Source organism: Python bivittatus, unplaced genomic scaffold, assembly GCF_059951505.1.
Source record: "Python bivittatus isolate LINGU-HERP-01145 unplaced genomic scaffold, Pbiv_v1 ctg000440_np1212, whole genome shotgun sequence".
NCBI classification, from domain to species: Eukaryota; Metazoa; Chordata; class Lepidosauria; order Squamata; family Pythonidae; genus Python; species Python bivittatus.
The window spans coordinates 1428649-1452435 of NW_028277063.1; the positions used below are offsets into that span (position 1 = coordinate 1428649).

The 23787-nt window shown below is 46.7% G+C and overlaps 1 protein-coding gene across 2 annotated transcripts; it reads right to left on the minus strand.

The window, feature by feature from the left end:
- Positions 1–1869: 1869 nt before the first annotated feature.
- ARMC5 (armadillo repeat containing 5) lies at positions 1870–13469 on the minus strand. Of its 2 annotated transcripts, XM_088142582.1 has the most exons (6): positions 13064–13469; positions 11202–11309; positions 7575–8406; positions 4959–6229; positions 4085–4217; positions 1870–3462 (listed from the first exon to the last, which is right to left on the minus strand). In XM_088142582.1, exons 1-6 carry the CDS (start codon positions 13386–13388, stop codon positions 2667–2669), a joined length of 3465 nt encoding a protein of 1154 aa, XP_087998708.1. In that variant the 5' UTR covers positions 13389–13469; the 3' UTR covers positions 1870–2666. The 2 variants fall into 2 exon arrangements, with proteins under 2 accessions (XP_087998708.1, XP_087998709.1); XM_088142583.1 differs by lacking the exons at positions 11202–11309; positions 13064–13469 and adding an exon at positions 10731–11185 and having other exon boundaries at positions 1874–3462.
- Positions 13470–23787: the final 10318 nt, after the last annotated feature.

Here is a 23787-nt window from a genome sequence, read left to right on the forward strand (position 1 = left end):
GTGAGAGGAAAACCGAGAAAAGGCAAGTTTGCAAAATGTTGTCAAGGAGATCTAGTACCACAGTTAGCTGAGGGAGCCTCGTGGCAGGAAAGGCCTATTCCAGGTCACTTGAATCACGCAGCCTCTTCTTCCGAAGGGCAAGTGTGTGTGTGTCTGAGTGTGCTTGTGTGCTCAGAGCTCACAGGTAGAGGATAACCTCCAGTTATTAGGTCCAAGGAGCTCCTTTTGCACAAATCTGTCGGTTGCTGCTCTGGCATATGCCAGATGTAACGGGACTCAATCCAGTGACATCTGGAGGACACCAGGCTAGATGGAAAAATTAAGGTACCTTCCCCCATTCGCGTACAGCTCTTCATGAAATCATAGTATTGACTGAGGAGTGTACTATTATTTTATTTAAAGCCACAGGGCTTTCATCTGAGCAGATTTCCCAAGTCACCTTATTCTGAAACAGCTGTTCTTCCTGAATGAGCAACCTTCTCACCCATCTTTAACAGGACAAAATCCCATTCTAGGAAACATGTGTGATGAAGTACTTTGACACTCAAATGGGTATGACGTGGAACCAGAGACTCATTTCAGAATGACGCTGTAATTACAACTATCCTGTTTACAACTTTACAACATTACACCTGAATGTTTTAGGGCAGTGTTTCTCAACTTCAGCAATGTTTAAGATGAGTGGACCTCAACTCCCAGAATTCCCCAGCCAGCCATTGGGGGCTAAAGTCCACTCATCTTAAACGTCGCTGAAGTTGAGAAACACTGTTCTAGGGAGTAAGAACCTATTCCAGAGGGAACATTTTATAGTCTTTGGTGAGATCACTTAAAACATAACATCTTGGATACACCAAGGGCTTATGCATCACGTAAGAGCCAAATGCACTCTCAGTGTGGACAGGCAGAGTTATACAAGCCAAGATGTGCACCTATCCCAATTTTGGGCAAAGGAGGTAAGTTCAGAAACAAAGAGGTTATATGCTGGAACATTAGACCTGGCTTGCTTCAGTGCCAAGCTGACAGCTCTGTGATAAATCAGCCACCAACACTGGGGCTGACTCCTGCGGCTTTCCATAACATCCAGCCCCACCGATATTAAACAGCCAGTCCTTTGCCTGGCAGAGACACCCAACAGGAAAAGTTTCTCACTTACTTTGAAGCTGGACCAGGAGCAAGGAAAAAAGGTAGCTAATGTAAGAATATCTTCTTTCATTATCTGGGTGGGAAAGAGCTGTGTATCTCGGCTGTTGCTGGATGTGCCCACGAGTGGGGACTGTCGGGCAAAACACCAGTGGAAAAGCCAGAAGACAGCCCACCCTAAAAAAGGGGAGCCAACATGGGGACCCAACTGGATCCCTTTCCCACCCCATCCCGGACGATTGTGGCCTATAGAAACCAGGGTCTTAGGAAGTGGATTCTCCCTCCCTTCGCCAGTTCTCCAGACCATCTGGATGCAGTTAGAAACAGGCGTTTCCTGTTCTCAGCATGGAAAGGCGATGGGGAGGGCAGGAACAGGGCCAGGAGGCCTCGCAATTCAATTCAAAGGGACGGAACTGGCATAAGAGGGCAGGCAAATTCCATCATCTCTCAGCTTACTCAGAGGATCAGAGAAACGGGTGCCCCAGAGGCCTTCACGCTGAAAGTCCCAAACCGGCCACAGCACAGCACCCAGCCCGCGCCTTCAGAGGGAGTGGGGGGGGGGGAGAGGGGAATAAACCTTGCCAGGGCTCTGTTCAGCAGCAGATCTGCACAACAAGGTCTCTCAACCGGTTTTCAATTTCGATTTTGCAGAGACTACCCATGTGCATTAGTCTTCAGTACGAGTGGTGAAAAGCTGCCCCGTCTTCCTTATGTTCTGTTCAGGAAATAAGGGCAAGCTACACAGACATTCTGAGCGTTTCACAGCTCTCTGTATTTCTCTATGTACAACAGTTTATACACATCATCGTTCCAACTGCACAATTGGGCCATGCCCCCTTGAGCCCAGGCGCTCGGCATAAATGCCTCCTTGCCTCCTCTGGAAGGAGACAGCATCTCAACCTTCTGCAAGTGCCCTCAGCTGCATGGTGGGCCTCCTGCTGACTCAGTTTCCTTCTGTTACAGTCACACCCTTCTGACGTCTCTTGAAAGCCTTTCCGTGCACAGAGAAGGCACATCTCCAGTGCTGAGACTGGGGTTCATTCTGAAGTAACTAGCACCAGAACAGGGCTGCCCCACAGGCTATGTATTCAAAGCTGAGCCCTTTTCACAGCTTGCTCCGACCAAAATGACCTGCTTTGAGTTTCAACCAATCAAAAAGCAGGGCTCCTGTCTTGACAGGAAGGATTCCCTATACTCCCAAATAGGACTTCTATGGCTTCTACCCAAGTTGGTTTGTCTAGCAGCTGGCAGGGCAGCTCCATGTTTCCAATACCAGACCTCCCTCTTCCCCCCCCAGTCTCACCCCCAGCCGATCAAGAAGTGCTTGCTCCCACATTCTTCTCCCCATTAGGCTGAAGCTCTGACCACCACAGGACCATCCACTGACCCAGACTCCCCTTTTCTGAGCACCTTGCCATTTATTCACTTAACACTCCAGCCTCCCTCCCCCTCGCCCGATTCACACCAGCATCACTGCTTCAGTTGTGCGTAAGAACTGGGAGAGAGGAGGCACGAGGACCCATCGGTCAGCTTAGCTGGCCCTCTGAGCCACAGCCCCATGGAGATTCCAACACCACTCCGAGCAGCTCTGCGGCTAAACTGCTGGGATTTGCAACGGATCGGAGCAGCTGTGCCAGTGCAGTGGCTCGGTGGGTGGGGGTTGACCCCTCCCGGAGGAAAACGGAAGCCACACAATTCCGAAGGAGGCGGGGCCGGTTCTGCTGCTCGGCCAGGCGGTAGACCTCCCCGAGAGTCCCAGGGCAGAGAGAGTCTTGGCACAAGGCCTCGTCCACCAACGCCTGCAGCTCTGGGAGGAGATACTGTTCAGCAACCACCAGGATTTCTTCTGCCAAAGCGAGGGGAAATGGCCTTCCCAAGACCTGGCAGCACTTGCCGCGACAGCCATGGAGGAAGTGGGTCAGAGCCAGGAAGGGTTCTGGCAGCACATTGCGAAGAGTCACGGTGGTGTGGGATGACTCCGCAAACCCTCCACTCAGCATGGCCCGGAAGACCTCAGAGGCGCCGCTGACCGCCTGGCGCAAGGCTGGCACTCTGCAGCCAGAGTCCAGCTGAAAGAACAAGTCGGCCCCACCTTCATCCACGATGCGAGAGTAAGGACAAGGCAGCGGGGAATCCAGGCGAGGCCGCTTCAAGGTAGGAGACGAGACGGAAGCAGGAGTCGGAGCTTGGGAGCTCAGGAGGAGGGAAAGAGTGTCTGAGGTGTAGAAGACAAAATAGGGGTCGGGATCCCGCACCAGGACCCCTAGCAAGAGCCGCAGGCCAGAGAGGTCCAGCAGAAGCTTCCGACAAAGAGAATCCTTCCTGCAGCCAAGAGGAGACACAACGAGGAGCATCACCACCTGCTGCAACTCAATCGCGTTTCTCTCCCCCATCTCCTGGCGATTCTTCTCCCCAAATCTGGGGCAACCTCTGATGGTATGCACCCTTCTCCTCACATTTTCCAGAACTGTGAGGTCACACCACCCCAACCGGTTTCCTCCCACGCCACTGTGTCTTTCAAAGATCTCCCACAGGTTAAAGAACCGTTCTCCCATCTGCAGCCCATCTGGGGATGCAGAGCATTTGTGGTTCCAGAGCCACTAAGCCCCAATGTCTAAACCTCTGGGGATAAACAGAAACCTGAGACAACCATGTGCAGCAGCTGCATTCGCATATCACGGGTGTTCACCCGTTACATGGAAATGTATCCTAAGAAAATGGGCTGCGTTCACACAACGCACAATCACAAAAAAGACCACCAAGGTTAATATTAAGCCCTCGTAAGTGTCTGCTAGGTCTTCATCTGACTTGCTTAAGTGAGTCATGTGAATGACTCACTCCAAAAGGTTGCTGCCATTTTGACAGCCGCCCGAGGAAGAAAACATTTTCCCTCCTCAGCCCAGTTTGAAGCCTCTTCTGGTGCAGAAAGGGATGCCCGACTCACCGGCAGATAAGGGGCAGGGCCAGTGCAGAGGCTGCTTGGTCCGATTCGCAGCCTGACAGCAGCATGTGAGTGAGAACGCCCACCCCGAAGGGGGACTCTGCTTGCACGCACAGGTTCATCAGTAGCGTCTCTCCTGTGGAGGGGGGAACAGGCAGCGGGTTAGACGCAGCGTCGCCATCTAAAATGGCAATCTGTATCGACTGGGAAGAACAGCAGCAAACAATTTGGGGGAATCAATAGGTCATACTACCTTCACAGGCTTTTTTCATTTCTCTTCCTGCTCCACATTAAGCTCAAGAGGCCTATTTTACTGATTACACAGGAAACAAGAGGCTCTCTCTTGATTGAAAAGCAGGCAGGTATGAATAATGTCCCCCACCCCACACTGTTGAACCCCAACTCTTCTCAGCTACAGCCACTATAGTAACCAACAAGATCGTGAGAACTGCTGCTCAACATCTGAAATGGCTGCCTGTTGCCCATCCTGTCACCAAGACCTACTGACTCTTGGTTAACAATACCACTTGTAACAGCAGAGGGAGATCAGGATTCCCAGCACTTTGGTCCAGGTCAACAGTTACCCTGATACCAAAGACCCAGTGAGGTGGGACATTAAGGTATAAAGCAGAGATGAGAAGATCCCCAACGTGAGACCCTTGGTGTTAGGGGTAGGCAGAGATAGAATCCCAATATTCTAGACAGCCTTCCCAACCAAGTACCTATGGACGTAGTCTAACACATCCAACTCCTGTAATCCGAAGGATGCATGTTGACTAGGATGAGGGGAGTTACACAGCTCTCCCAGGTGGGAGAAGACTGTCCTAAACTACAGGGATGGTGTAACACACACACACACACACACACACACACACACCAAGTTCCTTGAATCTTCTGGGGTCACACTTTTCAGTGTCCAAACTGCTCGCCTCCTCTTCTTCTGGTTCACCAGTGACGGCGGTAGCGGCTTGTTCAGGGGATACGCCTAGGACCAACCAAGCCCTGATGAGCGAGGGCCCGTAGGAGCGCACGAAGGCTTCCAGACAGGCTGGGTTGCAGGTGAGACGATGCAACAGTCGAAGGCAACGAGAGGAAGGGGAAGGGCTCCCGGTGATGTAACGCAACAGCCCTTGCAGGGTGGCCGGCGTCACTAAGCTGCGACTAGGATCCTCAGCTTGAGAAAAACGGGAAAGGAGGAGCAGAGCTGGGGCTTCGGGAGCATGGAGGTCTGGGTCGCCCTCGTGGGGAGAGAAAGAGAGAGGCAAGGCCAAGGAAAGCCAGGGAGACGAAGCCTCGCCGGCAGGGCGCAACCCCTGCAGTGATGTGTTTTGCTCAAAGGTGGAGCGCAGCTTGGCGCGCCGTTTCCAGCAAGAGGTCGGCATCTTGTACTCCTCAGGAGAACTTGAGAGAGTCTGAACGCTCAGCTTTGGAGGGACCAAACACACTTCCTCTGTGACCGGGGATTTGGCAACAGGCCTGGGTGACAGCTGGCTTTGGTCATTCTTGCTTGGAATCAACATCACTGGAATGGAGTTACTGGGCCCAGGGTTATTCTGGTTGGTTACCAACGCAACCCAAGTGGATTGTTCAACCCTGCCATCGACTTTTCCTGAATTTATCATCCCTGAATTTGGCATTTCCCCTGACATGGATGAACAAGGCAGCTTTAAGACATCATCCCCAGAGAGCTCCTCCTCTAAATTTGCCAGTTCTGATATCACCAGCACCTTCTGCTCCGTATTGGCTCCAACTGTTTTTTGCTCCTTATTCCCATCTGAAGGTGGAACCTCTAAGACAGGTTCTGGATGGAAATTTTCAGATTCAGCCAACAAAGGTAATGCTGCAGGACAGAGGTTCTGATCTGGAAGAATTCCATCTCTCACTGCCGAGTTTAAAGCCTCTGAAATACTGGGCTGCCCCACAAGAGGCAAATCCAAAAAAGGAGAATGTAGGAAATCAGGAGATTCTGCTCTAGAATGGGGTTTCATCCCAGACATGCTGTGGCAAGGTCCCAGAGATTCATCTTGTAGTTCTTGGCTGGGACTAACACCTCCTTGGGCCTCCAGCTCAGAAAGGGTGGTATCAGGAGACCACTGTGGAGAAAGATCTCCTGGACTGGAAATATAACCTTCCGAGAGAAGCCAGGATCTGAATTGGGTACAAGGAAGAGAGACACAGAAGAATAAGCCTTGAAATATATAAGCGGTGGAAGATCTGGAGTGGGGAGAGGAGGGATCTCAAGAACAAAAAAGGAGCACCTTTGGTTAGAAATATTGGAAAAGAGATTCTGTACAGCTCAGCTGGCAGCCTCTCAGCTGCAAATGTTTCAATTATCTGTATTAGCATGACAGAAGACTCTCTGTCTGCAGAGTGATGCTGACACGGGCATCCGTACCTGGTGGAAAAGTAATGAAAGGTGTGCCAAGCCATTCAGGGCACAAACCCCACCTTTTCATAATTGCATCCCTACCCTGAATTTTCGTGTTAGTATAACAGCATGACACACATCTCATCCCTTGCCTTCTCCTGCAGATGGCTGGGAATGCTGTGCAGGGCTAGAAGTGAACACACATCAGAAGATTTTCTCAACAAGTAAAACAGAGAGGAAATCGGATATTACCAACTATACCTGCATTCTATAGGAATATATGAGTCTCCTTCGAGTCAAACTCGACTCCTGGTGACTTCATAGACATGTCTAGGCCTTCTGGGATTTTTTTTTTTTAAATTTCCAATCACCTATAGGCCTGGTATTCCCTGCAGGTCTCCCATCCAAGTACCAACCAGGCCTGACTCTGCTTAGCTTGACATGGTCGGCCAGGCACTATCACCTGCTGAAGCATAGAAATAGAGTTTTAGGGAGCAATTCAAATAGGAGGCACCAATTCAGAGAAATCCAACTTCCCATTAAAAGAAAAACAAACAGTTGAATCTGTAAGCCATATGAATTTAAAACTTTGGAGGAGGAAAGCAGAGCTGGCAATGATTAGAGAAAGGAGTAACGTACCTGCTCAGCTCTGTTTACCTCCAACATTTACTGCCCACCAGCTCATTTTGATACTTCTTTTTCAGTTTGCCAGGGCTTTCCTAGAATTCCCCAAATTTGGAATACCAGAATCAGGTATGCAAGATAGACGTCCTTAATTTGCATAAGTGTTAAAAACCTAAAGAATCGATGAGGAGTTTTTATTTTTTATTGTCTACCCAGGTTTACTGTCATGGAATTTGCATTTCTCAAATGGGCTTCAGGATGTAAGAAGCTTTATTCAGCAGCCTTTCAAACTCACTTCACCCCTCTCCGATTCGTAAACCTACCTTTTCCACTTTGATACTCTTTAAGAACATTGGAATATGATCCTTCTTACTGGAACCCAAGCCCAACATGGCCACTGACCCCGGGGCTGCAGACAACTGGAGTTGTGGTCCAACATATCTGAAGCCGTTCAGAACAGCCCCTGCACCAAGAGGGCATCCAGTTGGAAACCAAATTTACCTGAGACTCTGAAAGCTGGAGGACTCTGCTCCTGGTAAGGCCTGCTCTCCTCGCCGGCCCTCGGCAGGGAAGTCAAACGATGCCGCCTCTTTTTCATCTTCACGTTCTTCCTCCTCCTCCACTTGTTCCTGACCTGCCCACTGGCCCTGGGCTGCCAGCCTGCCAACCAGCAAGGGCACCAGCCCTCCAGCCTGCAGCAGCTCCAGGGCTTCCTCATCATAGAAAAAGGCCACAAAGGCCACCACCACACGAGCATGTGAAGAGCTGTGACATCGGTCCCGCAACAGGGAGAGCAGCAACTCTAACCCTCCAGTCTCACGCACCCGGCTTCGATTAACAGCCTCCCGGCACAGCAGACACAAGGCCTTCACCAGCGGATGGAGGGAGGCCCCAGGTGCCCCAGCTCCCCTCCGTCGTTGGATCTCCCCCACTAGCAATTCCACCCCCCCAGCGTTGCCTATAGCCGGCCTCAGCATGCCCTGCAGACAGAGGTTAGCGAGGACTGAAAGTGCGGACTCCTGCACGACTCGTTTCTCATGACCAGCTAAGGCCACGAGCGGCCCCACCCCACCTCCCAGGCTGAGCTGTTCCGCACAGTCACGACTGCAACCCTTCGTCAGCTCCATGAGGGCACGCACGGCTGCTGCAACCAGAGGCCCATCGTCCAGGGAGGAAGCCAAGCGCTCAGCTATGGGGCGGACTGCCCCCTGCTGGGCCAGCACAAGACGATGAGCGGGAGTATTGGCCAGATAGCGAATGGCCCTGATCACGCTCTGCAAACATTCGCTCTCCTGGGAGGTGGTGAGGACCTGGACTAGTTGGGGCACAGCTCCTGTAATGGAAACATTTGGGGGGGGGGAATGGCATAAAAGAGAAAGGGTAGTCCTGTTATAAGATCCTAGGTATTCTAAACAGGAGTCCGCCAGACACCTTTCCAGGCATTTCGATTAGCCTGCATCTCTGCTCATTCTTAGGTACTCAACTTTTCACTGACTGCTGTGACCGAGCAGCGCTCAAAGGTACCACATCAACCATGACAACTTGCCTGACAATTGCATCAAGTAACCTTGCTACCGTCTACCTGTCAGGCCAATTGCACTAACTGTGGCTACTCACTTTACTTTCCGCTTAAAGAAAGCAGCAAAAATAAAAGGCTTCCGTTAGGAGATCTACCTGAGATCCGGTAGGCCTCCACCCTTTTAGCCTTCTGGGAGGCCATGAAAAGCTGACTGTTCCCCCATGCACTGGGCTTGGGTGAGAGGGGAGCCCAAAAAATGTATGGGGGAATGTTGTCTTTGGGGTGCCATGAGGTGTAGTTTTGATTTTAGTATTCTTGTTTTCTTTTTAGGCTTTATTGTTGCTGTTCTGAGCAGCCTAGGGTTACTGTATACAACAGTATTTCTCAACCTTGGCAACTTTAAGACATGTGGACTTCAACTCCCAGAATTCCTCTACCTGCAGGCTGGCTGGGGAACTCTGGGAGTTGAAGTCCATATGTCTTAAAGTTGCCAAGATTGAGAAACACTGGTATACAAGATGGGCAAATACAGAAATCTAATTAATTAATTAATTGCTCTGGTTTCCAGTGACACCATTTCTCCCCAGGATATGGAGAATACTACCAAAGGCTGCACTGGAACTTCAGCAGAGTAATTTGGAACTTGATCCCCAATCATGGAAAGCCACCCAAATCCCTTCCAAGTTACCAACAAAGAAAATGACACCACCACCATCTCTCCATCCTGCAAATTTTTAGATTAGCAGAAAGAATGCTCTGGATCTATCACTATGCAGAGATGCTTAACATATCACTGCTTTTAATTTGCAGTCTGTTTGTAGAGCATCACATCTGACAAAACTGTTATTGCAAAGATTCTACTATGCCGTATGAATTCCACTAAGGAGTTTTTAAATATGTACAACTTCCTTCAGAGTTTACACCAAATATTATTAATAGAATATATAAAAAGTGAAAGTTTTTATTTACTATTTCAAGCATTCTCTTTTAGACTAATCATCTCTCATTTAGAATATTGCAATGCGCTGTACATAGGACTACCCTTGAAGAGTATCCGGAAGCTACAGCTGGTTCAAAATGTGGCTGCGCAGGTAATCATGGGTGCCCTAAGGAGAGCACATGTAACATCTTTGCTGCGGGAGCTGCACTGGGTCCCAGTTTGTTTCTGGGTCCAATTCAAGGTGTTGGCTATCACCTTTAAAGCCCTACAGGCTACCTGAGGGACTGTCTCACCCCCATTACATCGACCCGTCCCACCCAATCCAGCAGAGAAGGCATGTTGTGGATCCCGTCAGTGAGAGAATGTCAACTGGCAGGTCCTAGGAAGAGGGCCTTCTCTGCCATTGTCTCCGCCCTATGGAATACTCTCCCCCCAGAGGTGAGGCGGGCCCCGACCCTCCCAATTTTTCAGAGGGAATTGAAGATTTGGCTCTGCCAACTTGCCTGGGGCAAGGAAAGATACAATTGACCCTGGGGATGGCTGGCACCTTGATGATGCGCCCTGAGTTTATTAACATCTAATTAACATCTGTCTCTTGGATGTATTATAAAGGAAGTGTGTTTTGAACATATTGTAATTATTTAATTAATATTTATCTATTTTAATCAATATTCTATTTTTACTGTAAACCGCCCAGAGTCACCACACAGTGAGATGGGTGGTGACAAATTTGAAATATAAATAAAATAAATAAATAAATTCAGCATAGCCAAGAATATGATAGGTGGTACAGATACACAACAGAGTTGATAATTATCCGCATATTGGTAAAGGGGAGCTGAGACATGGCAAACAGAAATTTGCCTGAGGGCACCTGATACTGCTGAGCACAGAATCATTATCTCTCATGCCATATTGACTCTAAGCAGTTTGCAGCTCTTAATCTGTGTGTGTGTGTACGTGTACGCGTGCATGACAGAAAGAGGGAGGAAGAAGGGGAAAGTCCGACTAACAATGTTGGAAAATAAACTTGAGGTTCCCTTTAATGGTTAAAGGGGAGATGGGTGAGAAAGATAGCTATTCCTCCTGTCTCCACAGTACAGGGAGTCCTCACTTACCAACTGCAATTGGAACCAGCAATTCCACCACTAAGCGGCGCAGTCATTAAGCACAACGTCACATGACCATGCCAACTTACAATATCAGTTCCAGTTGCAGTCATTAAGCAAATCACCACAGTTGTGAAGCGTAACATCAGGTGACTATGACTTGCGACTTCCTGCCAGCTTCCCCATTGACTTTGCTTGTTGGAATCCAGCTGTGAAGGTTGCAAAGGGTGATCACATGACTGCGGGATGCTGCAACTATCGTAAATGTGCGCCATTGCCAAGCAACCAAATTGTGATCATGTGAGCGTGGGGATGCTGCGACGGCCACAACTTTGAGGACAGGTCACAAGTCTCCTTTTTCGGCGCCATTGTAACTTCAAAAGGTTGCTGAACAAGTGGTCAGTAAGCGAGGACTACCTGTTGTAAATTATCAGATTACCTGAGTCCTTGTGTGTGTATGTGTGTGTATGTGTGTGTATGAATACACACACACACATTGCAAATCTCAGTTCTACACTCGCACAGTTCTACCCCCCTTTCCCACCCAGCCCCTGTTCAACCTGCTTCATGGATGGCCTGGCAATTTTCTGAGTCTACAGCCAAGTTGCCGAGTGCCCGTGCTGTCCGATTCTGGATACTTTCCACAGCAAGTGATTTCAGGATAGTAACTACAAAAAGAGAAAATGGGGAAAGGGAGCAGTTTGATAATCTAGGTGTAAAACCACCACAGCTTTCAAAGAAGTAGCATCTTAACCAGTTACATTAAGGGAGGGGGGGGAAGAGTCTTGTGGCACTTCAAAGACATTTAACCTTTTTTTTTTATCACTTTCTGCTAAGAGGCAGTTACCTTCTGGATGGAGAAAGGATGGGCAACAATTGCTATTTGATCCCAATCCAACCCAACCTTACAGAATATTATAGAATATCAGCTTTTAGATAAGAAACACCAGCTTCAAGAACCAGTTTGGTGTAGTGGTTAAAGTGCCAGTCTAGAAACTGGGAGACTGTGAGTTCTGGCCTTTCCTTAGGCATGGAAGCCAACTGGGTGACTTTGGGCCAGTCCCTCTCTCTCTCTCAGCCCAACCCACTTCACAAGTCTGTCATTTGTGGGGGAAATAGGAGGAAATAGCATTCTGTATGCTGCCTTAAGCTGTAAAAAATAAAAGGATATACGTCTAATTAACAATTAATAAATACCAGATTCTTAAATTTTATATATTACACTGTCTGCCATGAGCTATATGATGCTAGATATTTCTGAAAAAGCTGCAGGTCTCGTGCATGGCGAGTATACATGTACTTATGAAATCTTTTCACTGCTAGGGCATGCCCCAGTATGACGTCCAATTCCCAAAACTTCTACTAACTTCTCTTCAGAGGAAAAGCCAGCCAATTCTTGCATGCATTTACTCATCTAAATACAAAGCACTTAGCATAGCTCACAACTTGGCATCACAGAGGGTGTGAGAAAATCAAAAGGTAAATATTAATAGAACCTAAACCTACTTCTGCTGGCTTGAAACCATGAATAGCTTTCAATTTTCCCGGTCTCTCCATTTAGAGGATGAAGCTGTGGTACTCACAATATTAATAGGCAGGTGGCGTGCCAACTGTAGCAACTGCAGACAGCAAGTTACAAGCCTAGCAATAACTTAGCTGTGATTCTTAAGGATCTAGGCATGCATTTTAGCCCATCAGACCGTCACAAATCTAACTTGAGACGCAGCACACCTAGGGATGTTCTAAAGTCCAGGCCAATACACAAGGCTCAGAATGGCATGGTTTAAGATCCTTAAGATTGTAAAATACGACATTTAAGAAATGAGATTTACTTCTAGCTAAAATCCTAAGACTAAGGGGGAAAGTCAGAGGCTTCAGCTTGCCCACCTCCAACACCCTGAAGCCCTTTTTAAGCTTACAGAGTTGTCATCCTTTTGAATTCAAAGGTTATGCACCATCCCATTTATGGGGACGTAAAACTGATGCCCCCTCCCCATGTGGATGCCCTGATTCGAGAAGAAGAAAGCCCCCCCCCCCAACAGGGGAGGCCTCACGAGGCCCAGCTCGGCTTGATGGGAACCGGACACTCCCCCTCCCCACCAAGGATGCATCTTCAATCCTTGGCAAGCCAAGATGCCCTTCCCCAACCCCTACCGATACGACGAACTTCAACTCCCACAATCCCGATGCAGCTTCCCCATCGGCCCGGGTGGCTGGGAATCATGGGAGTTGAAGTCCAAGAAGCGTACAGGCATCAGGTTCTGGCGGGCGGCTCTGCCGATGACGGGAGAGCCCGAGTCAGAGGCTGAAACAGCCCCACCCCACCCCACCCCACCCCCAGGGACCCCTGCAGCCCTTCTGGGGGGCGCAGAGGGACTCTTCCCCATCCGTGCCCTCGCTCTGCCCCCCCTTCCGCACTCACCTAGCGGCGGGATCCCCCCAAGTTCGCGCACCTGGGTGCGGCTGCCCCCTTCGGTGCAGCAGTTCCCCAGGATGCTGAGGGCCAGGTCCAAAGTGCGGCGCGGTCGCGGGGGGCCAGACAGGATCCCCAAGAGAGGCGCCAACCCTCCACGGGTCCTGAAACGGGCAATGCCTCCCGTCTCCTTGATGTGCTGGGTCCTGAGGGCCAACAAGGCCTTGCCCAGCCCTGGCTCGGTCCCCCTCTGCAGCTGGGCCAGGCAATAACCTAGGGAGCCGGTGGGGGTGCAGGCTCCACCCCCCGAACCCCTTGAAGCAGGAGCCGCCATCTTGGGGAGAATCCCCTTCCTAAGGACCGAGGGGGGTAGACATCAAAGCACGGGGGCCCGGGGCACACTGGGAATTGTAGTCCTCCCCCAAGACAAAGGGGGAGAGGCTATAAGTCCCGGGATAGATCACACGGTTCCAAGCTCGGCTGGGGAAGGAGCGATGCATGACGGTAGCTGTAGTTCCTTCCTCGTCCTTTGTGATAAATAGCGTCAAGAAGAAGAACCGCAACTTCCATAGAGCTACGCGCCAGCAAATGGCAGGCGTGAGCGTGTGCAGCAAAGGATGACGGGAACTAAACCGTATCCTACAACTCCCATTGAGACCGCGATCTTGTCAAATATGGGAGGGGTGGAGTGGAGAAGTGCATTTTGGGAGTAGTAGTTTCACTGTTAGGCTTGGTGGGAATAAATAACGATACACGTGTGGCGTTTTGCAATGATTTTTAGTGTTCTGAAGAAAAATGTAAAAGAGCATATAAGTTTTGGGGAAACTGTTGTACGCTTCAAAAGAACAAAGTGAAGCATATTTCAATGCTGTTTTGAAGCATAGTAGATTTTGATACTAGGTTTTGTGTTTAAATTGCAATTAAATTATGCGGCATACGCAGTGATGTATAGAATATTGTAAGCAAAATTTTAAAAGAAAGTTCTAAGAAAAGAAGAATGCCCTCCCTCCAGAAAATTTTAAAGCTCAAATCAGCCAACCTTCCCTCCCATCTTCCACCCCAGACTACTGGACGACTAGGGGACTGATTGGTGATGGAACCAACAATTTTGGACAGCATGAGGTTGGGGGGGGGAAATGAATAAAATTAAGAGGGATTACACAAGCAGGTCCTACCATCAGATAGACTGAGGAGGCTGCCTCAGAAAATAATCAAAAAGCAACAACGCGCTTTGTTAGTATCGTTGAATTTTTGCCAGGGAATGGGAGAAGTTGAAGGCATTTTCTCTCTCCACTCCAAGATTTGCTTTGGGTATTATGACCCTTGATTGAAGAGGGAGGTGGGGTTTGCTTCATTTCCTCAAACAGCTCAATATCTTAGAGCAGGGCAGGGCAGAGGAGAGCAGAGAGAGAGGAGAGAAGAAGGAAGACTTCCGTGGTGCCATCTGGCACATAATTGTCAATGATCATAGGTGTTCCCCCCTCCTTTATTTTGAGGAGACTAACCCAGCACATCAGCAAGATTCTTCTCTAGGGAGCTCCAGTGGTTCGACCTCTCTGAACTTCTGCAGCTCTGCTCACATCCTGTTTCAAGAGGCTTCTGAGTCAGAGTGAGTCTCCTTGGTGGAGGCCCATCCCTTGTTGGGATCAGCTTGAGTACACCCAGCTTCTTTCCTAGAGAACTGGCCTCATCTGGAAGTGTAGAGGCATCTTTGCTTTCTCCGTGGAAGGGATGTGGAGGACATTCACACTGGTAAACAGAGGGCTGATTACAGTGTAAACTCACAGTACCTGCAGCCACTACTGTTTGGGCAGATCAGATTATTGGGGGGGGGGAGCAGGGGGAAGAGCGTCCCCAAGAGACAACAAGCCCACATTTCCTTCAGGTCATCTTTATCAACTGGACAATCAAAACAAGTGTTGGCTAAACATTAAAGAAGAATGGAACTTAGGGGCACTGTTTTTCTATCTTTCGAACTTCCTCCACCATTGTGCCCTGTTGAAACAAGCACAGAGGGAATGTAGCTTGAAGGACATGTTTATGCTCACCCCTCCTACCAAGGCCACCTGCTTCATCCCGTACTTGAATTAGCCACCATCTTTGAATTCAACTTACAGATGTGCACAGGTCCAAAACTTGCATTCATTCCCAACATCTGGAACAACAATGAATTATTAGTCCTACATAACACTGGATTTTGTACATGCCAACTCCCTCTTGATATTATCTCTCCAAGTAACATTTGATAAATCCCAGAATCGGATGGATGCAGTGAGACAGGTTGGAACACGCATGTTCTCACTTCCTTGCTGCCTACAACTCCTGGAGTTTGTCCAGGCTCTTGGCAAAGACAAGAGAATAATTGTTTCTGCTTCAGACATGATGACATCCCAAGCCAAATGGGTCAGAGAACAGGAAAGTGCATTTTATCAAAAGTACCTCATGCTTGCAGGTTATGTAGCAGATGTAATATATTTGGAGGAAAACTGATCAAGCCATAATATGCAAAGTGAAAGATGCTCTCTGGCAAAGATACAGGAAAGATGACATTCATGGTAAGCAACACCATTTGGTATTCCAGCATGGATGCTGTGGCGCACATATTTATTTGTTTGCTCCTTTTTTATTCTGCCACAATTAAGAGACTTAGGCTACAGCAATGTTTCTCAACCTTGGGAACTTTAAGAAGTGTGGACTTCAACTCCCAGAATTCTCCAGACAGCATGGCTGTCTGGGGAATTCTGGGAGTTGAAGTCCACACTTCTTAAAGCGCCCAAGGTTAAGAAACACTGGATTACAGTCTCAACAATAAAACATACATTGAATAGTTTTATATAATAATAAACAATAATTAAACCACAGATAAAATACTGTCACCTATAACCAAAGGCCCTCTTAAAGAATTCTATTTTTTACAATTTCCTGAAGCCTATCAAGGCAGGTGCTGATCAGGTGTCAGGAGGCAGGGAGTTCCATAACTTTGGTGCTGCCAAAAAAAAGCTTTTGCACACTTCCTTCTCCCTAATCTCACTGAAATTTAGGACTTCTAATAGATACTCTTGGGAGCTCCACATTGGGCAAGTTGATCATGAGTGGAGGAGATGGTCCTGGAGATATTCTGGAATCAAGCCATGTAGGGCTTTGAAGTTCAAAACCAGCACTTCAAATTGGACACGGAAGCTAATAAGAAGCCAGTGCAAGACTAGACTATAGGTATAATATGTTCACGTTGGCACGTAATCACTGACAACTGGGTCACTGCATTCTGGACTAATTGAGGCTTCTTTGTAGTCTTCAACATACAGCATATTACAGTACTGCAACCCAATGGTGATGAGGGCACAAGTCAGTGTTGCAAGATCATCCTCCCCTAAGTAAGGCTGCAACTGTCCAGCAATAGTCATGAGTCCAGGAGGACTCCCAGCCCCCAAACCTGATGTGGCACTGCCACCCCATCAAGAGATACAACTGGAGACATGGAGAATCCACAGTGAACAGGTAGTAACTCCGTCTTGTCAGGGTTCAACCTCAGCCTGTTCTGCCCCACCTAGATCCTCATAGCCTCAAAACACTGAGGCAACTAGTGACAGCATCATCTGTACAGCTCACACTAGCAATGTATGACTGGGTGTCATCAGCATCTTGATGAGACCTGAAGCCTGAACCTTTAGATGACCTCTCCTAGTGGTTTCATGTAAATGTTAAAGAGTAGGAGATAGAGGACCAAGCCTTGCAGTGCATCACAAGCAAGAGACCACTCAGCCAACCCCTCATCCTCTCCTTAAACACTGATTGGACTTGTCCATTAAGGAAGGAGCAGAACTACTTCAACTCAGTGCCTTTATCTCTCAACTCCTGCAGACCGTCTAGAAGGATATCATGGTTGATGGTACTGTAGGCTGCTGAAGGAAGCCCGGAAGGGGTGCATCTCTCCATCCAGTTCATGATAAAAGTCATCAATTAATGCTGTCTCAGTCCCATGCCCAGGCCTGAATCCCAGCTAGAAAAGGTCCAGTTAATCCCCTTCTTCTAGGGGGCTCTGTAGATGAACTCTGATCAGAGTCTCAATAACCTTCTCCCCAAAAGGAACAGGATGATACTTACCAAATATGGATAGACCCAGAGAGGATGTCCTGAAGAGGAAGTGTACCCTGGCCTTCTTGAAGGCTGATGACATCAACTCCTCATGCAGTGAGGCATTGATTACCTCTTAGATCCAATTTGTCACCACTCCTGACCACCTAAGGAGCCAGGGATGGGGCAGCAGTCAAGGTCAAAAATGGCCAATCACGAGGGCACCCTATCCATCCCATAAGCCAGAAATGATCCCAGATCACAAAACTTGATGTTGCCCAGTTGTCATAATGGCCTGTGCCCATGCAGAGTCAAGGTTTTATTTATTTATCTGGTTATTTATTTAAAAGACTTATACAGCTGCCCATCTTAGGCAACATACTCCTGGGCAACTCACAACCAACAATGAAAACTTAAGAGCAAATACAGAAAATTTCCAGCGCCCTCAACTGCCCCACATCCACAGAAGACCCTTTCTGGGCTCCAGCCTTACATTACCCAATGCTGTGGGAAAAGCTAGACCTTCAAGGATTTTTGGAAGGGTAGGAGGGTAGGAGCCAGCCAGATCTCAGTGGGGAGGGTGTTCCACAGGCCAGGGGTAGCTATGGAAAAGGTTCACTGCCTAGGTCCCACTAAATGACAACATTTAAGGGAAGGGACCTGGAGTGCACCAATCCTATCTGACCAAGTGCAAAGACAGATACCCTCGGGAAGAGGTGGATCCACAGATAACCTGGCCCTGTACCATTCAGGGCGGTAAAGGTGATAACCAACACCTTGAATCGCACCCAGAAAGAAACTGGAAGCCAGTGCAGTTCCCACAACAGTAATGTAACAGGGGCAAAGTAATCAGACAGGAAGTGACCAGGGCATGAGTGACCATGAGCAAGGCCTTTCGGTTCAGGAATGGGTACAGTTGGCACATGAGATGGATCCATGCAAAGGGCCCCCTAGCCACAGTTGCCACTTGCTCCTTGAGCAGGAACTGTAAGTTCAGGAGAACCCCCAAATTGCGCACTAGTGCATCTTTTGGTGAATATGAGTGGCTTTGTTGGCAAAATCTTGTGCTGGATGGTCATGGCAACCAGATGGGAGATCTATGTGCTGTCCTTTTCCTAAAAAGGAATTGGCACCCTAAACAAGGCTGGCAGACAACAGCCCACCAACAAAGTAACAGAGGAGAAGTGGTAACACTTTGCTTCCCTTACCATGGAGTAGGCTCAAACGTGACCTGGTCTCCACGCTTGGTCAGAAGCCTTTCTGTCTTCTCCACTGGTGTTCAGGGCATCTTCTCAGTCACTTCATTTCCCTAAGGCTTTCGGAAAACCAAGGCGTGATCTGGGATCAGCCAACAGAGAGAACAACCCTGCCAAGTGCCCATGTCACTACTTGTTGCTAGGCAAACGTATCCAGTCCTCTCATATATTTATTTTCTTAGGCTAAGGTTTATCCAGTAGGCAACTGAGGAGCTGCCATTTTGACATCCCCCCAAGCCCTCGAGTGGTTCCATGCCATGCATTCTGGGGTCTTCCCAGCAACCTTGTCAGGTAGACTAAAAGCAAGCCTTTGACTATGCCAGGGAAATGAGTTCTCAGCAGGGGTGTCCACAGCAGGAGGTCAGAAAAGTCAAGATGCCAAAAATGACCTTGCAGTCAAAGCCCCACCCATTTTAGGTGCATTGCCTGTGCAATGCACCTAAAAAAGAGGCAGAACTTCCGTGACGTGGTCGAGGATGCTATCTTGACTTTTTTTGACACACAAACATCCCCCGCCCCTGGACACCTTTGCTTCTGAGAAATATTTTGAAGAAGCTCTTCTTAGCTTTGGCTTGCTCTGTTCAATAGGCCTACCAAAAGGAAAGGAAAGGAAAGGAAAGGAAAGGAAAGGAAAGGAAAGGAAAGGAAAGGACCAAAGTCATAATACATGTAACTTCTTTGGTTTATTAGCCTTGGCCTGGAAAGTAGGACACTTCTTAATTGATAGGTGTTTCCTGGACGGCTCCTAGGTTCCTTCTTGTCATTTAACAGCCAATAATTGAGTGAGTTGGTCCAGGCATCATTCTTATCTTGTCCTTCATGCAAATTGGCTGTTACCTGTCTTCGTTTCTTCATCAGGTGAAACTGGGGCCTGGCAGGTAGAAGGATGATGAAAGGAATGGCCTCCTCAAGTTGCAATCTATAAAGCAACACGTCCAGCTGATTTTTTTCTCTCTCTCTGCCTTAGGCTCTTCAGCTGACTCAAAGCTCTAAACAGGATTAAGATAAAGGGGGAAAACCCTGGTTCCCCAGTTTCCCAGTAGAGCTTCTTCCTGCCTATTTCGTGGATGCTCAGTTTCCACATCTCATACCACATCTCTGAATCACCTCAGTTTGGATCAACCAACTTTCTTAGGACTGCAACCCTAGCCTCACTGGGATCAGGACTTTAGAAGACCTCATGCCTCTTCCCATTCTTTTCCTACCCTTCCCGTGAACAAGGCAATCCTTCCTTTCTTTTTCAAAAAACTCATAGAAAGTCCTCTCGTTTCCATCTCATACCTCTTCCTCAGCAGCAAATCATCCATACTTCCAAATTCCACATTATTGCCCTTTCTACCTAGACTAAAATTTGGTCATTTTATTCTGCCAGTGTATTTTCCTCTTCTAGGCCACCAGTCATACTTCTTTTGCTGGATCTCCTCTCCAGGCCAATGTGAGAATGAAATCTGGGCAGCAGCTAGCCAACTTGGGCTGATCTCAAAAACTTAAGCAAGGTTAGATCTTGTTAATACCACCAGGGAATCTCAAATTAAGAGTGGTAAGGTGAAAAAAAAAATCTGGTACAACACCAAACCACTTCTGTGTTGCAAGAAAACATAGATATTCCCATGAGATTGTAAGGAGCCAAGCTACACTCGTGGTAGCTTTGTCTGTCCTGGAGTAACGGAGGAAGGATTACCATTTGATCACTGGAATTAGGGGAAGGGGAGGAAGAGTGTAGGATATAGGTCAAAGCTAGTCTGTCTACCTGTCCTGACCCAACCGGTTCTCCTGAAATTGACAAGGTTTATAGTGATGACAAAGCCATGACCAGAAACATAACAGAGTGAACCTGGCCAGCTACGAAACTATCCAAAGTGATTTAGATCAAAGACATATTTATATTTATTTGAAAGGGAGGAGAGGAAGATAAAAAATAGGGTTCACCTTCATTGAAGTGTATTCTCCAACCTGGAGCTCCAATTTCCAGGACGGAACTGTTTATCTAATAAGAGCCTTGCCTTGCGGGGGGGGGGGGGGGGAATGGCAAACCATGATCAAAGTCTGGGGAAGGTTAAAATTCAAATTTTAAGTCTGTAGGGTGAAAAGTTCTGACCGTAACATCAGAGAAGGGAAATTAGGAAAAAGCGACTGGAGGGTAATCATGTTAACGGTATTTAATTTGAATTAGGCTTAAAGGTAAGTAAAACAAAATATATAATACTGGCTTGGACAGAAACTCCAAATTCCTTTCCTTGATCCCTGATAGCTCAAACCTCATTCTTGGAGTCTCTGAAAGCTGAAAAGGATCCAGTCTGTGAACCCAAGTGGGTCAAGGAATAATTCCTGGGATTTTATTCCATCCAGGGAAAGACATGAGGCAGATTGTAGGGTTATTAGTTGTTTTATGCATCCCTATTCCCTTATTTTCCTTACTAGCCAGACTTGAAGATATCAGCAGACAAGACCATGAAAAGTTTTTCTGACTGATCCAAATACTTTAGAAAACACCGGAGCATCACTGCAGCTGATTTTATTTTTATCTTTCTGAAGAATTGGCAGCCCAGGATGACTTAGCATATTTCTGGGTTATTTGTAAAAAGGAAGTGAGGATTTTAAATATGTAATACAGGAAGAACGGTAAATAAATTGCTAAAACTAGTGAACCATAGTTGATGAAGGGGTCTGCGGGTGCCAACTTCGGTTTCTTTTCAAGGCTCCTGTGCTTTTCAGAGTAGCCCCGCCAGCAGGAAGCAGAAAAGCATGAATCACGCTCAGATAGTTTTGCACCAATTTTCTCCTTGCCTGCTCAGATGGAAAGGCACAGGAGTCCTTCCAGACGACTAAAAAAAAGTTGGAAAGCATAGCTGCTGGTGGAGATGAACCAGCCAAGCTTCTCTGGGAAGCAAGGAAGGTCATATTAAAACAGGAGAGTGGAGAGATTTTTTTTTTTTTTAATGAAAGATAGCCCACTCCTTCCTCAATAGGCAAGGGTGTTGGTGTCAGGGCCCTATATATCTCTCTGAAGGGAAAAGAGCCTAGTGGTTATATCAACACCTGGTTCCTAACAAGACAAGGGAAGGGAAGGTGAAGGTGAATAGATTGTGTCCTTTTAAGCAAGGTGGCTTCTGCTGAGACTGATTTCCTAACAATTATGTAACTCCAGCTTGCTCACCCATCCCTCCGTTGCACATGAATACTGGCTAGAGGTCTGTAGCCTTCTCAACCTGCTTCTGTTTCCTCTCCTTCTCTGTAATTCATCCTCCTTTGCTGGTAATTCCACCCGCCCCAGTAGCAAACTGGGTGGTGACTTTATCACATGCCCACACACACACAGAGGCAGACACACACATATAAGAAGAAGCTGAGATGCTTCTGCCACCATCACTGTCACCTTGCCCAGCAGGGCAGAAAGAGACACCCACCGTACAGGTGAGGCTTCCTGGGGCAAAGGAGAGAAATGCAGTGGGGGGTTAAATGATTGCAAAGATGGGCTTGAAGGCCGGGTGGCTGGGGGACTGTAAGAGTTATTGCTTTATTTTGTGATAGATCATTGATGACCAGCTTTTTAAGGGGGAAGATTTTGTGTTTCTGGCTATTTTCACTGGTTATCAAGGCACTTTGCACATGCTCAGAGTCTCTATTGTTGACTAAGAAAGTAAATGCTATTCAGGATCACTCCAAGGGCCCATCAGTTTTCATAGCCTCTTTCTGAGAATTATGTATCAAACTCTGATGTATACCAATCGGGCATGAAATCAACCTCCTTTTCCTGTTGCTTATTTTATTTTATTTTATTTTATTTTATTTTATTTTATTTTATATTTATATATTTATATATATATAAAACTTTTGTTAAGGATTCTTCAAAAAGAAGATAAAAACGAATACAATCTAATATAAAGTAAGAAAAGAGAAAGAGAAAGCTAAAAGTGTGAGAAAAGAAAAAATAAAGAAATATAGAAAATAAAGAAAAAAAGTACAATGACGTGACTTCTGATCTTCTTTACAGCAGTTATAAGTACAATTATAAATTTACCTCTTACTCTATGGTTACAACATAACTCTCTTCTTTCCATAATCTATCCTATCTGATCATCAAAACCATAAATCATAAGTTCATTTTTTTCTGTTTCTCGCAAAAAGTCCACAAGGGGGTTCCAGTCAGCGATAGAAGTAGATGCTGTCTTTTCTCCGATCTTCTGTTGCTTATTCTCAACGTAAAAATGTTGAGGATACAATGATGCAGAACAGAGAGGCTTCATTTAGCAACTGATGAATTGGTTTCCCAGATATTTGTCTCATATGTTTTTATCGCATCTTGTGGTGACAGGTCTGTAATGTTAATTATGCATCAGCACGGTTATCATTAATCATATTTTAAGACTTAGCCTTGCTCATTTTTAATTTTTTTTTTTTGAAGTTTCAGCTTATACTTACTCATAAACACATTCTGGTGTATAGAGAAATTTCTCCTCTGTTGCAACATGCATGGCAGTTCCATATCAATGGTCTCATGATCACACATCGCTTTATTGTTACCTAAGTGTTCGCTTTGCCCTGTTGAAGTTGACTGTGGTTCCTTGTGCCCATGCAAATGTGCGTGAGAAGTCATATACCCAATCATATACAGTATTACTTCTTTCAAAATTTGGTAACCAAGCTACTACACCCAGATTATTACACTGTTTTTCTGGCCCTTCTGGTGCCACAATAATCAGATGACCCAGATGAACTGGGTCATCTGATTATAAATACATCCTATTTTGCTTATATGCATCCTCCTTGTTTGTAGCTGCATTGCCAGCCCATTAAGCCTCTTTCATGTTTTAGGTTTAAGGAGAGCCAACCATTCCAAATGACAATAAGTTGATGTTCGTCTTGTTTTCAAAAGAAAGATTCTAGGCCTCATGATTGCGATGGGGAACAATTTGAAATAATTGCAAAGGTTCAAACAGCTGCAGGATTGAATTCAACAGATTGTTCAGCTGTTAACTTTACCAAATCTATGTTCATAAACTTGATATAATATCTTATATATTATTATTGGTATTATTAATCATACTCTACAACTGAACCTTGATTTTTCTTTTGAATACAGTTTCAGCTCATACTTCAGTTTTCATAAATGCTTTCTGGTATATATCAAAAATTCGCCTTGTTGCAATCGGCGTGACAGTTCCATGTCGATCGTCTCATGGAAGTAATTATACTACTAGTACTACTAGTAATATAGTATACTACTAGTACTACTAGTAATATAGTATACTACTATACTACTAGTAATATTAGTACTACTACTGTAGAAGTACCACTATAGTATATATGCTACTACTATCAATTATAATATTATGAATACTTGCCTTATGGATTAATCAGGAGGCCTCACTTTTCCCCATAGCCCAGCCAGACTCCCAACCT